The sequence below is a fragment of the Entelurus aequoreus genome, linkage group LG02 (genome assembly GCF_033978785.1).
Source record: "Entelurus aequoreus isolate RoL-2023_Sb linkage group LG02, RoL_Eaeq_v1.1, whole genome shotgun sequence".
Lineage (NCBI taxonomy): Eukaryota > Metazoa > Chordata > Actinopteri > Syngnathiformes > Syngnathidae > Entelurus > Entelurus aequoreus.
Window position 1 is genome coordinate 76,694,987 of NC_084732.1, and position 13,790 is coordinate 76,708,776.

The following is a 13,790-nucleotide window of genomic DNA, read 5'->3' on the forward strand; positions in this document are numbered from 1 at the left end:
CTTGCCCTCTTCCTTCTTAATCTTCTTTATTTTTTTGTATTTTTTTTTTGTCCTGTCCAGCTTCTCAGGCAAATCATATAGTTGATGTAGATGCCCATATAGGCTGTTCAGATTTACTTTACAAAAGAGAAGTGTAGGATACTTCTCTTGTTGCCTTATTTGTATTTGACTTTATTAAATGTATTTATATTATCATTTGGTGCAGCCGGGCCGGAGCAGGAGGGGATAGAAAGAGAAAAAAAGGAAGACAGAGGGGGCAAGAGGGGGATTAGACAGAGAGACAAAAACAACAACAGCAAACACAACAACAACAACAACAACAACAACAACAACAACAACAACAGAGCAACATCAGCAAATACGACATGTACAAATATGATGGTAAAAGTAATAGCAAATAAGCAGTTAGCGAAAATAAAAAATAATACAAAAATGACAATGAGCATTATTACACTAAAAAATGGAGCAATACAAATACCAATAGAAATAGCGCTATTGATAATGAACAATACCAATACTTTACCTTTATTATCAACAATACAGTTGTTCAAATGCAACAATACATATACGTAATGATAGCTTGAGATACGAAAGAATGCAGAAAAATGGGGGGGAAGAAAGAGAAGCAACCTACATTAACCTTGTAGATTGTTATAGTAACAATAGGTTAAGCTTTGTCAGAGTGCCATGTGTTATACCCAGTTTACCCTAGGGCAACATTAATATATGTTTGATGAAACGTCATTATGTGCATGAGTGTATGTGTGCATATGTACTTGTATATGTACAGTATGTGTATATCTGTGTTTGTACAGTGAATGTATATGTACAGTATGTGTATATGTGTGTTTGTACCTGTGTATGTGTGTGTTTGTACAGTAAATGTATATGTACAGTATATGTATACAGTATGTGTGTTTGTACAGTGAATGTATATGTACAGTATGTGTATATGTGTTTGTACAGTGAGTGTATATGTACAGTATGTGTATATGTATGTTTGTACAGTGAATGTATATGTACAGTATGTGTATGTGTATGTTTGTATAATGAATGTGCGTGTGGATGTACGAACTTTGAGTGTGTAAATATGTACTGTATTTGTATATGTATGTGGGAGCGTAGGTACCTATGTATGTGTGTATGTATGTATGTGAGTATATGTGAATTTGTGTGTAGAATACATTTGACTCCCAGTGTGTGTGGGAGCCAGAGTACGGCCCCAGCTTCTTAATCTTTTTAATGCAGTAAGTCAGTTCACAAAATGTGGACTTTGATTGCATATTTTTTTTGTAATGTGAACGATTACATAAAAAGATCTGATTTGACCACAAAATCTGAATTGGATATCCTACCCTGCAGTATGAACATAGCCTAAATCAGGGCCAAGGTGAAAAAGTCAAGTCCACATGCCTCACTTTAGGCACCCCTACACTAGGTTTTATACACATAGTCCATGTTTAAACATTACATGGAATGTTCTTAGGTTGTTTACCATTACACATAAAAGGTAAAGTGGTAAAATTGGGAAAGTTTAATTAACCAACACAATGCCGAGAAATAGTTTGGCCCGAGGTGAACAGTAAAATTGTAGAATGCAGAAGAAAAGCAGTGACTAAGCTGCATCTCTGAATGTCATCTGCAGGACCGTGAGTTCCGTAATGAAGCGGAGACCTTGCTGAACAGAGTGACCTGGGATATAGAAATGACCTGTTTTATGGATGCAAGCGGCGCTAACAGGTCAGCCTTCCACACAACTCATTTGTTACTTACATACAGTATATATTTGCCAAATGCAAGCTGTTGTATCTGTATTGTTGTCAAGTTGAGGCCGCACGTTGAATGTGGTTCCTCAAAGCAAGACAGTTGGGGAAAAAACTGTTAAGAAATCAATAAGGTGCAAAGCATTCTTGTTATGCGGAACAGTGGCCAAATTAGTAATAGTGCAATCTATCGGGGTAGGTATTCTGTTTTGCCTCAGGCATCATACACACAAGCTATGCTGTTTATAAATTGTTTTAAAAAAAGATAAATACACTTGTCTCTCATTTATCGAGGCTAATTGGTTGTATGCCTGACTGTGGTAAACAAATTTCCTCTTCTTTTTCTTGTTTTATGGCAGGGCACTCAATGTTAAAAGTGTATTACCGCCACCTAGAGTGTGAACCAGAGTTCCCTCCGTTCTCCCTCCCTCACATACACGCATATATACCTTCCAATACCAAATTCTATTCAATAAACCTGCCTCTTCTAGAAACTTTACAAACTTTTCTGGTGGCACTTTGAGAGGAACCTCCTTCTGTCCATGTCTTCAAACTTCCTCTCTTAGTTTTCTCCTTTCTCCACCGTATTTCCCACAAAGAATGATTGCATGTTCCACTGACTCTACCTCATTTCAGCTGTCACATAATCCTGTTGGGTGTTTACTAAGAAGGTGCAATGTCTTATTCAGTCTGGTGTGTCCTAATCGAATACGTGATATGATTACTTCCTCTCTAGTGTTCTATATTGCATATAAGTGTCCTCCTGTTGCACTCATGTCCCAATGTGATTGCCACTCCTTCAAAAAGTTTCTGTCAGTTAATGATTTTGTCTCAGTCTTACTCAGAGGTACCTCTCTGAGCTGCTCTAGCGTTAGTGTCTGCTTTTACAACTGATCTGCCAATTGATTTCCCTTTATGCCTGTGTGAGCTGGAACCCTTAGTTATTGCAAAATAGGCATAAAATAATAAATCAAATACTTTCATGGTTGATTCACATGGTCCCATTCGTCGCAGTTAACCTGACTCATGAAACGTGACAAATCGGGGGGTGGAGTATCGACTTTTGTCTGCCAGAGGGCAGTAGAGTGTTGAATGTCTTAAAATGTATTTTGTGGCAATTCCAACTTTGACCACAGCATCAGTTGCTATGTAGAGAAGCATGTTCCATCATTTGTAGCAGCAAAATGATCTTCATCTCATGCAAGATCCACCCAAGAATGGGGCCATATGAATCCCTTCCCTACTGGAGAACAATAAAAACTTTTCTGACCTTCTAAATGCATTTTTTTTAATTAGGGTTAAATGGGTTATCACTTTTCTACATTCAAGGTACTCAAAGCGCTTTGACACTATTTCCACATTCACACACACGTTCAAAAAAATAATGGTGGGAGCTGCCATGCAAGGCCCTAACCACAACCCATCAGGATCAAGGATGAAGTGTCTTGCCCAAGGACACAATGAACATTTAGCCTGCTCAGTGGCCTTGTGGTTAGAGTGTCCGCCCTGAGATCGGTAGGTCGTGAATTCAAACCCCGGCCGAGTCATACCAAAGACTATAAAAATGGGATCCATTACCTCCCTGCTTGGCACTCAGCATCAAGGGTTGGAATTGGGGGTTACATCACCGCTGCTGCTCACTGCTCCCCTCACCTCCCAGGGGGTGGAACAAGGGGCTGGGTCAAATGCAGAGAGTAATTTCACCACACCTAGTGTGTGTGTGACTGACAGCGGTACTTTAACTTTAACATGTGGCAGAAGCCGGGGATCGAACCAGAAACCCTCAAGGCTGCTGGCATGGCCGCTCTACCAACCGAGCCACACCGTCCCCAACTCGGCTCTGATCTGTCAACGTTAACTTGGTCTGTCAAGGTCTGTCAACGTTAAGGTGCTAACTAGGGATGAACACCAAATACCGGTATTTTTTGGTACCGGTTCCTGATTTTTCCTGGACCGTTAAATTTCTGGACTAATGATATGGCTATCTGTACTTTTTTATGACACGAGCGCGCTGTCACATTCATTCAGGTGCCTGCCAATCTGAATCATTCAGGTGACAGCCAATCTGAATCATTCAGGTGACAGCCAATCTGAGTCGATTTTTTACCGGCCCACTTCAGATTAAAAGGTACACGGAGGTAAACATAATCATAGATTTACGCAGCATTGGAATGAATCGCACATGGAATCAATGTTCGCTAAAAACAGAATCTAAATGCGGAAAATCGCGGAAAATGGCATAATGTGACTGGGAGGCTGTCATTGAGGGTTAAAAGGGGAAATCATCTTTATGAGAACCGTGCACTACCCAACACTCACCTGCATAAAGCCTGGCCTACTAGTACTCTGGCCGGCAGCCCTGCATCCTTCTCAGTCCATCTCTGTGCCTGCCGCCTTGACACGTGGCCACCCCAAACTACCAAACTCAATCCAGGATACAGAGCCAAACAATTCCCAAATGACTTGGACGTCTCAGGTGATATGTTTCTTTTGCAAATTTGATGACTACTTGTCATCCAAAAGCTGTGTGTAAAATAGCGTGCTACGACTGCCAATGCAAGGAAGTTGTGGACGTGACCACCAATATTCATTGGGTAAATTAATGATAACCCACGCAGCTCCTAGTACTCCAGCTGGAGCACCAGTGTTGAAATAATAACTGATGCATCTTTCTGTGTGATTTATTTTACTTGAAAGCATGTACACTCAAATGTATTGGTACATTATTTTATTGTGCCTTTTCTTTTTTAGTTTACTTTTTTTTATGTACTTAAAATTTTAATAAAATGTTGAACTAATCCCTAGTTTTAAAACTGGCAGGTTAAAAACAATGTTAAGAATTTACATATTAATCGAGATTGGATGTTTTTAATTTTATTTTTAATTTTTTACATATCGCCCAGCTTTAGGATTGGGTAATCATCTGGGAATAATCACAAATAAGAAGGCAATAACAATAAATAAAATAAAGCTGATAAAAAAAGCATTTGTTACATCTAATTTTACAGCAATTACATATAGTACCGATAAGAGTACCGATGAATACCGGTATCGATAAGAAATATCGCTTATGGTATCGGTATCGAATACAACCCTAGCATTAGCGAATGTGTTGTATGATGGCGTGTGATGATAGTTAGAGCGATGTGCTCTGTGCCCTTCAGTACAAACTCTGACGGAACTTTAGATAAAACTGAGGTAAATAGTTGGTATTGCAGCTACAAACTTTCTTATCAAGTTTAAACTTAAGAACTTGTTAAACTAAAGAAAAGTAAATGCAGATGTAAATGGTGCACTATGTAAAGTTGTTTATGGGTGTCTTTATAACATTATCTATTAATATACTGTAAATCTGTACCTAGTTTGCTATATTATTGCAAATATTTTCAAAATGCGGACTTAATTCTAACTATACTTACTGTCACCAAGTTTTGAGCAAAGCAATGATATGCAGTTCAGTATAACATGTTCCTGTATGACATTCTGACTACAAAACTGCATTTATATCCAACAATTTGGGGATTTTCTGAAGCAAATGTTATTTATGCAAGCAAATAACCTGCGATTAATCATGATTAATCAAAGTGATTTATTTTAAATGATCAACTGACAGCCCTATTTTTAACATAATTAGCGCCCCCTAAAAATGAACTGACACCAAACTAGTCAATTTTATACTCGTTTCACCCAATATACATAGTAGCCTTGAGTGTGTTCTACTGTAAATTACAGTACTCGGTAGTCCAGGGCAGTGTTTTTCAACCACTGTGCCGCGGCACACAGTCTGGTTTGCTGTGGGAGATTTTCTAATTTAAACAATTTGGGTTAAAAAAAAATTTGCAAACCAGTAATTATAGTCTGAAAATGATGTGTTGTTGTTGAGTGTCGGTGCTGTATAGAGCTCAGCAGAATAACCGTGTAATACTCTTTCATATCAGTAGGTGGCAGCCGGTAGCTAATTGCATTGTAGATGTCGGAAACAGCGGGAGGCAGTGTGCAGGTAAAAAAAAGTGTCTAATGCTTAAACCAAAAATAAACAAAAGGTGAGTGCCCCTAAGAAAAGGCATTGAAGCTTTGGGAAGGCTATGCAGAACAAAATTAAAACTGAACTGGCTACAAAGTAAACAAAAACAGAATGCTGGACGACAGCAAAGACTTACTGTGGAGCAAAGACAATGTACATCCGAACATGACATGACAATCAACAATGTACTCACAAAGAAAGATAAAATCAACTGAAATATTCTTGATTGCTAAAACAAAGTAGATGCGGGAAATATCGCTCAAAGGAAGACATGAAACTGCTAAAGGAAAATACCAAAAGAAAAAGAAAATGCCACCAAAATAGGAGCGCAAGACAAGAACTAAAACACTACACACAGGAAAACAGCAAACAACTCAAAATAAGTCACGGCATGATGTGACAGGTCATGACAGTACACCTACTTTGAGACAAGAGCTATAGTGATGCATGCTTGGTTATGGTTTAAATTCATATCCAACAATTGCGACAACGACTCTTTACTATCAACTGAGTTTAGTTTTTTAATGATTTCTGCTGGTGGTGTGCCTCCGGATTTTTTCAACGCATGTGCCTTGGCCCAAAAAAGGCTGAAAAACACTGGTCCACAGCATCATTGCTGTGGCTGGCCACTAAAACACGGTTTTAAAGCAAGGCAGTTGTGGGAATAGGAATAGGCACAATTTTTAGTTGATTAACTGTTAAGAAGTCAGTAAGGTGGAATGGATTGTTGTTGTTATGCACAATCTAGTTTAAATTAGGTGTTACTTAGAATAGAATAGGATAAGCTTTTATTGTCATTGCACATTAAAAACAACACAATTGTGGGTGATCCACCAGCAGCAAAGCACATACAAACAAGACATTTATGTGACATTTGAAAATGTGTGTATAGAACTAATTCATGTCTAAAATGCTGATTTGTCAAATTACCGTATTTTCCGGACCATAGGGCGCGCTGATGAGCGGGTCTATTCAGGTCTATTTTCATACATAAGGCGCACCGGATTATAAGGCGCATTAAAGGGGTCTTATTAGAGTTTTTTTCTAAATGGAAAACACTTCCTTGTGGTCTACATAACATGTAATGGTGGTTCTTTTGTCAAAATGTTGCATAGATGATGTTTTACAGATCATCTTCAAGTCGCTTTCTGGCAGTCACTTCAGGATGCGCTGTTTTGTGGTCTGTCTTATTTACGGGGATCACCTTTGACAACGTCTTCTCCGCGTCATCTTTGTTGTAGCGGTGTAGCGTGCAAGGACGGGAGTGGAAGAAGTGTCAAAAGATGGAGCTAACTGTTTTAATGACATTCAGACTTCACTTAAATCAATAATGGAGCAGCATCTCCTTATCCGTGGCTCACTAGTGCAACAACAACGCCGGAAATGTGTCCCGTGAAAAACTGTCCGACCGGAGCTCTCTAATAACTAAAGTTCTGTGGGTGAATTATGTAAACTCACTACACCGGTAGTTTTTAACGCTTTCATAGCGAATCTACTGACAGATATAAGTTAGAACTTTACACTACTTTGCATTAGAAATGCCCCATAACAAGATGATACAGAAAAAAAAGAAGCTTAGTGACTACGGACTACAATGGCGGACGTGCGCAAATTCTCAGGACTTATGCAGATCTCAAAAAAAGATCAGAAGGTAAGAAAAGTTGGTTTTGCATAATATTGCAAAACTAAACACCAGATAATGTGTCCGCTAATGGGTGCCATTTTGCGGTCCTACACACACCATAATAATACTCATACTTCTGACTACGGTAACCGTTATGCGCCGACAATCCATCAAGCGGTGCGGCTTCAAAGTCGTACTAAAACATTTTTAAAGATGTTTGAGCGCTGTGTGTAATGTTCTCTATTCTCAATGGAACATTTAATGTTTTGGTGTTGTTTACTAGCGTCATATTGCAGTCCACACGTATCTCTTACGTGTGAAAAATGTACCATAGTAGCAATATAAACTATAACATATATGTAATATTTACATATTATATATACAGGATATAATATATACTGATATATTATATTATATTTGTATATAATATATACAATATATAACAAATCCCAATTACCATGTACAATATTACAGTATATGCAACAGCTGCAGCAAAAAAAAAAAAAAAAAAAAAAGGGCAGCAGAAAATATACATTATAAACAAAGAGAGGTAACATAGAAGCGGTCAGGTAATAATAACAATAACAGCATCTATTGCTGTATGGTGAGTGACTGGATAGAGTGCGGAATGAAGGAGTTCTTGAATCGAACCCTGTGGGAATGAAGCTGAAGAAGCCTGTTCGAATATGAGCCTCAATTGTCTGGTGGAGTGGGTGGGCAGGGTTGTCCATGATGGCGAGCAGTTTGTCCAGTGTCCTCCTGTCCCCCAGTGACACAAACGCCTCCAACTGCGTGCCAATAGTGCGGCCGGCTTTCCGGATCAGTTTGTCAATCCGGTTTAAGTCCTTTTTGCTGGTGCTGCTCCCCCAACAAACCACTGCAAAGTAGAGGGCACTGGCCACAACAGACTGAAAAAAGATCTCCAACAGCTTGCTGCACACATTAAAGGACCTAAGCTTCCTCAGGAAAAAGAGTCTGCTCATGCCCTTCTTGTATACAGCTATGCTGTTGTCCTTCCAGTCCAGTCTGCTGTTCAAGTGGACTCCTTGGTACTTGTACTGCCTCACTACTGCCACCTCCCGGGCTCCACAGGGGTCATTTTCTTCTTGAAGTCAATGACCAGTTCCTTGGTCTTGTCCACATTAAGGAGCAGATGGTTCGCCTGAGACCACTCCACAAAGCCAGCGATCACTGTCCTGTACTCCTTTCCATTTTTTTTTTTCAAAGTAAATTATCAAATTATAGACTGCAAAAATGACAATAGATTTTACGCTATAAAAAAATGGTAGATCAGTCGCCAGAACTTGAATGTAAAAATAAACTGGTACTGTTTTTTTTCATTTACAGTAACACCGTAAAAACAACAACCGTATATGTGGGGTTTTTTTCACCGTAAAATTTCTGGGGCTTGAGCTGTCAGGTTTTTTTACTGCAAAATTGACGGATTATTTTTTTTAGTTTATAACAAATATATATAATAATAAACAACATTTAGATTAAAAAAAAATTAAATAAACCAAAAAATTTTAAACAATAGAATAAAAACCCCAAAAACAATAAATAAATAATTATTAAAAAAATAATAATAATATTAGTAATAATATGATGAGGCAATCCTTTATATTTCTATATGATTCAGTGCTACATGCGGCCCACTGGGGCAGCCATAACTACGATGTGGTCCTCAATGAAAACAAGTTTGACACCCCAGGGTAACTGAGTGAGTGAGTCCACAAGTAAAGTAATGTAAAGTGTATAGTTCTTGCGACTATTTGAAATTCACAAGTTGACTTTTGAAAGAGCAAATCAGACTGAAGTGATGTGCAAGATGGTGACTGGGATTTCAGGCTGCGTCAGAAGATCACAGAGAGCCGATTCTGGCCGCTTGAGATCATGAAGTCGGGAGCTTCCAATGACAAGCCGGGCGCCGCTTCCAGGATGGTGAGAAATTGTCATTCTTAGAGGATATAGACACCGAAAATGCAGATAAATGTACAATCGCCATCTTGACCACCAGTAGCAAAGTGCTTCTCCAGGCACAAATCATGAAAACGTGTGTATATGCAGACAACAGAGGAGGAGCCACAGATCCCCTCCCATGGTGTGGCCTTTATCGACTTGGGCCGTTTGCTGTATCCAGGAATTAGCCGTATCCGAGGAGCGTACCAAATTCAGCCCTACTCAACCACTTTGTTACTTCACAAGGTATTGCTAGCCCATTTTTTTTTTTAACCTTACACAAGACTGACTTCTTAGTCATGGATCTCATTCTTGTTCCACAGGCCAGGAAAGGTGTAAGTTTGTTAAAAGACTTTTCAAAGCCCGGAGGCAGCAAAGACCGCTCTGGCACAACTACAGGCTCTTCAAAGACAAATGCGGGAAAGACCAAGGATGCAAAGCCGTCGCATGCTGTTAAGGTTAGTAAGTTTGGGAACCCAGTTATTTGTACAGTGGGTCTGAGTTGGTGTTTACCTCATCCTTCAATCTCAACTCAATCTAATATCAATGCAAGAGTAGTGGGAGTACATATCTACCTCTAAAGACAACATTATGAGAAGCTACAGGTAAGCTTACAAGTAGAGATGTCCGATAATGGCTTTTTTGCCGATATTCCGATATTGTCCAACTCTTAATTACCGATTCCGATATCAACCGATACCGATATATACAGTCGTGGAATTAACACATTATTATGCCTAACTTTGTTGTGATGCCCCGCTGGATGCATTAAACAATGTAACTTTACCATGAATTGATTAACGTGGACCCCGACATAAACAAGTTGAAAAACGTATCTGGGTGTTACCATTTAGTGGTCAATTGTACGGAATATGTACCGTACTGTGCAATCTACTAATACAAGTTTCAATCAATCAATCAAAAACAAGGTTTTCCAAAATAAGAGAACAACTTCAACTCCAGTTATGGAAAAAAGTACCAACATGGCACTTCCATTTTTATTATTGAAGTCACAAAGTGCATTATTTTTTTTAACATTCCTCAAAACAGCAGCTTGGAATTTGGGACATGCTCTCCCTGAGTTAATCCTAATACCCACTACAACTATGGGAAATACTATACTTTGACTTTCACAAAGTGCATTATTTTTAATTTTTTTTAAACATGCTTCAAAACAACAGCTACAAAAACAATGAAGGCACACAGCTTCAGTCCAGAGTATATTAGAGCATACTTGCCAACCTTGAGACCTCCGAATTCGGGAGATGGGGTGGGTTTGGTGGTAGCGGGGGGTGTATATTGTAGCGTACCGGAAGAGTTAGTGCTGCAAGAGGTTCTGGGTATTTGTTTTGTTGTGTTTATGTTGTGTCACGGTGCGGATGTTCTCCCGAAATGTGTTTGTCATTCTTGTTTGGTGTGAGTTCACAGTGTGGTGCATATTTGTAACAGTGTTAAAGTTGTTTATACCGGCACCCTCAGTGTGGCCATACTTGCCGACCCTCCCGTTTTTAGCGGGAGACTCCCGGTATTCAGCGCCTCTCCCGATAACCTCCCGGCAGAGATTTTCTCCCGACAAACTCCCTGTATTCAGCCGGAGCTGGAGGCCACGCCCCCTCCAGCTCAATGCGGACCTGAGTGGGGACAGCCTGTTCTCACGTCCGCTTTCCCACAGTATAAACAGCTTGCCTGCCCAATGACGTCATAACATCTAGGGCTTTTAGAGAGTAGAGTGCACAACTGCGCACACAACAAGGAGACGAAGCAGAAGAACGAGGAAATTACCGACATGGCGACGCCGTCGACGAGCAGGATGAAGAAATACGCTTGCAAGTTCCAAAACGAATGGAAACAAGAATTTCAGTTTATCCAGGATAGTTCGAAGGGTAAGGTGTATGTTGCCTGTAAATTTTGTGGAACAGACTTCTCCATTAAACACAGTGGCCGAAATGATATACTCATCATGAACGGAGAAGTTAAACAGGACAATACTGCCATCTACTGGGTAGCCACCGGAACACTGAAATTCAAGTATTTCTTTTATTTATATGTATAATAAAATAAATATATGTATATACATATACATAGCTAGAATTCACTGAAAGTCAAGTATTTCATGCATATATATATATATATATATATATATATATATATATATATATATATATATATATATATATATATATATATATATATATATATACGTATATATATATATATATATATATATATATATATATATATATATATATATATATATATATATATATATATATATATATATATATATATGAAATATATATGAAATACTCGAGTTGGTGAATTCTAGCTGTAAATAACCACGCCCCCCGCCCCCGACCAAGCCCCCTCCACCCCCCACCCCCACCTCCCGATATTGGAGGTCTCAAGGTTAGCAAGTATGAGTGTGGCTGTTGATCAAGTATGGATTGCATTCACTCATGTGTGTTTAAAAGTCGCATATATCATGTGACTGGGCCGGCACGCTGTTTGTATGGTGGAAAAGCGGACGTGACGACAGGTTGTAGAGGACGCTAAAGGCAGTGCCTTTAAGGCGCGCCCACAATAATGTTGTCCGGGAGGAAATCGGGAGAAATTTGTGAGAATGGTTGCCCCGGGAGATTTTCGGGAGGGGCACTGAAATTCGGGAGTCTCCCGGGAAAATCGGGAGGTTGAAACAGATACTGATAATTTCCGATATTACATTTTAAAGCATTTATCTACTTACAAGTCTATAATAGTTATCCATGGACAGTGGAACCTTGATTTATTTGGTTCTTGAACTAGACTCATAAGTAAAATAGAAAATGTCTCCATAAGAAACAATGTGAATATGAATATTGGGTTCCAGACATTTTGGTAGAGGTTTGCATACTTGTGTCAAGTGCTATACAGTACTGTATATCAAACATAACAAAGGGGTGATGAATCAACTTTTGATTGACTAACAAAGTGAAAAAAAACAACAGCTTAACTGTGCTCTGTGTAGCTGAGACACACACACACATTGTCACTAGGCCTGTGGTGCAATCACAGTTAGAAATCACAAAACTCCTTAACTTTAACAGCCAGGTCGCTACAAAGATTAGGTAGTAAAAATAAAATACAATTTACCTTGTTGGTTAATCTTCTTAGCGTGCAACGTAAGGGAGGTGGGGAGGATGGGAGGAGGGCAGTGTCGACAACGCTGTGTATACTTCCTGAATGTTTCAAACTACACATTGCTTATCACTTGCTTTTTTTAGACTTATATTAAGTTAGCAAAACTACAAAAATGCCGTAAAAAGGCGTGAGCAACGGAGAGCACTGTCTGTGCTGCCGGTCAAAAATGGCTGTGCTGCGAGGCACACAATGGGTGGAGGAAACGTTCGTACACGGAGATAAGGTTTGTACACCAAAGCAAATTTCTATTCAATTGGTTGTTCATGAATTAAAAAGTTAAAAGGTTTGTAAATCGAGGCTCCACCATACACATTGTCCTCAAATGTGGTTCACCACAAATCCAACCACAAAACAAAGATTGATATTATTTTTTGAGTGATCTGTTTTTATTTTTGTGTGTCAGGGGTCTGTCAATCAAAGTCTGACTGATGTGAGCACAGTTGATCTGATTCCTCCAGATAAAAAAGTAAGTTTCAAAACATCGTATGGAGTATAACATAATCTTTATAGGTGGTTGAAGCGCAAGTTTACTTTATTGTAAATTGAGAAATCTAAGCATGATGAGGTCACTTTTCCATTCATGACAGGCCTATTTGGACTCCAGATCGTACATTGTAATTGACATTTCCTTGAAGAAACCACTAGTGGCCAGAACATCTTCAGAGGAGCTGGCAAGAAGGTAATATACAGTGAGTGTTCCATAGTCATGCTCTAGATACACTATATTGCCAAAAGTATTTGGCCACCTGCCTTAACTCACATATGAACTTGAAGTGCCATCCCATTCCTAACCTATAGGGTTCAAAATGATGTCGGTCCACCTTTCGCAGCTATTACAGCTTCAACTCTTCTGGGAAGGCTGTCCACAAGGTTGCGGAGTGTGTTTATAGGAATTTTTGACCATTCTTCCAAAAGCTCATTGGTGAGGTCACACACTGATGTTGGTCGAGAAGGCCTGGCTCTCAGTCTCCGTTCTAATTCATCCCAAAGGTGTTTTGTCGGGTTCAGGTCAGGACTCTGTGCAGGCCAGTCAAGTTCATCCACACTAGACTCTGTCATTCATGTCTTTATGGACCTTTCTGTGTGCATTGGTGCAGTCATGTAGGAAGAGGAAGGGGCCCACTCCAAACTGTTCCCACAAGGTTGGGAGCATGGAATTGTCCAAAATGTTTTGGTATTCTGCAGCATTCAAAGTCCCTTTCACTGGAACTAAGGGGCCGAGCCCAACTGCTGAAAAACAACC

At 39.4% G+C, this 13,790-nt stretch overlaps 1 protein-coding gene across 3 annotated transcripts in view; it reads left to right on the plus strand.

Annotated features, from left to right (window-relative positions):
- The window catches only part of LOC133639391 (cilia- and flagella-associated protein 70-like), a 59,417-nt gene that overhangs the window by 15,443 nt on the left and 30,184 nt on the right, over window positions 1–13,790 (plus strand). For all 3 annotated transcript variants that reach the window (XM_062032679.1, XM_062032669.1, XM_062032687.1), the window contains 6 exons: window positions 1,646–1,740; window positions 9,259–9,352; window positions 9,479–9,616; window positions 9,694–9,828; window positions 12,951–13,013; window positions 13,135–13,226. In XM_062032679.1, coding sequence (XP_061888663.1) covers window positions 1,646–1,740; window positions 9,259–9,352; window positions 9,479–9,616; window positions 9,694–9,828; window positions 12,951–13,013; window positions 13,135–13,226 — 617 coding nt within the window. The remainder of the gene's footprint in view (window positions 1–1,645; window positions 1,741–9,258; window positions 9,353–9,478; window positions 9,617–9,693; window positions 9,829–12,950; window positions 13,014–13,134; window positions 13,227–13,790) is intronic.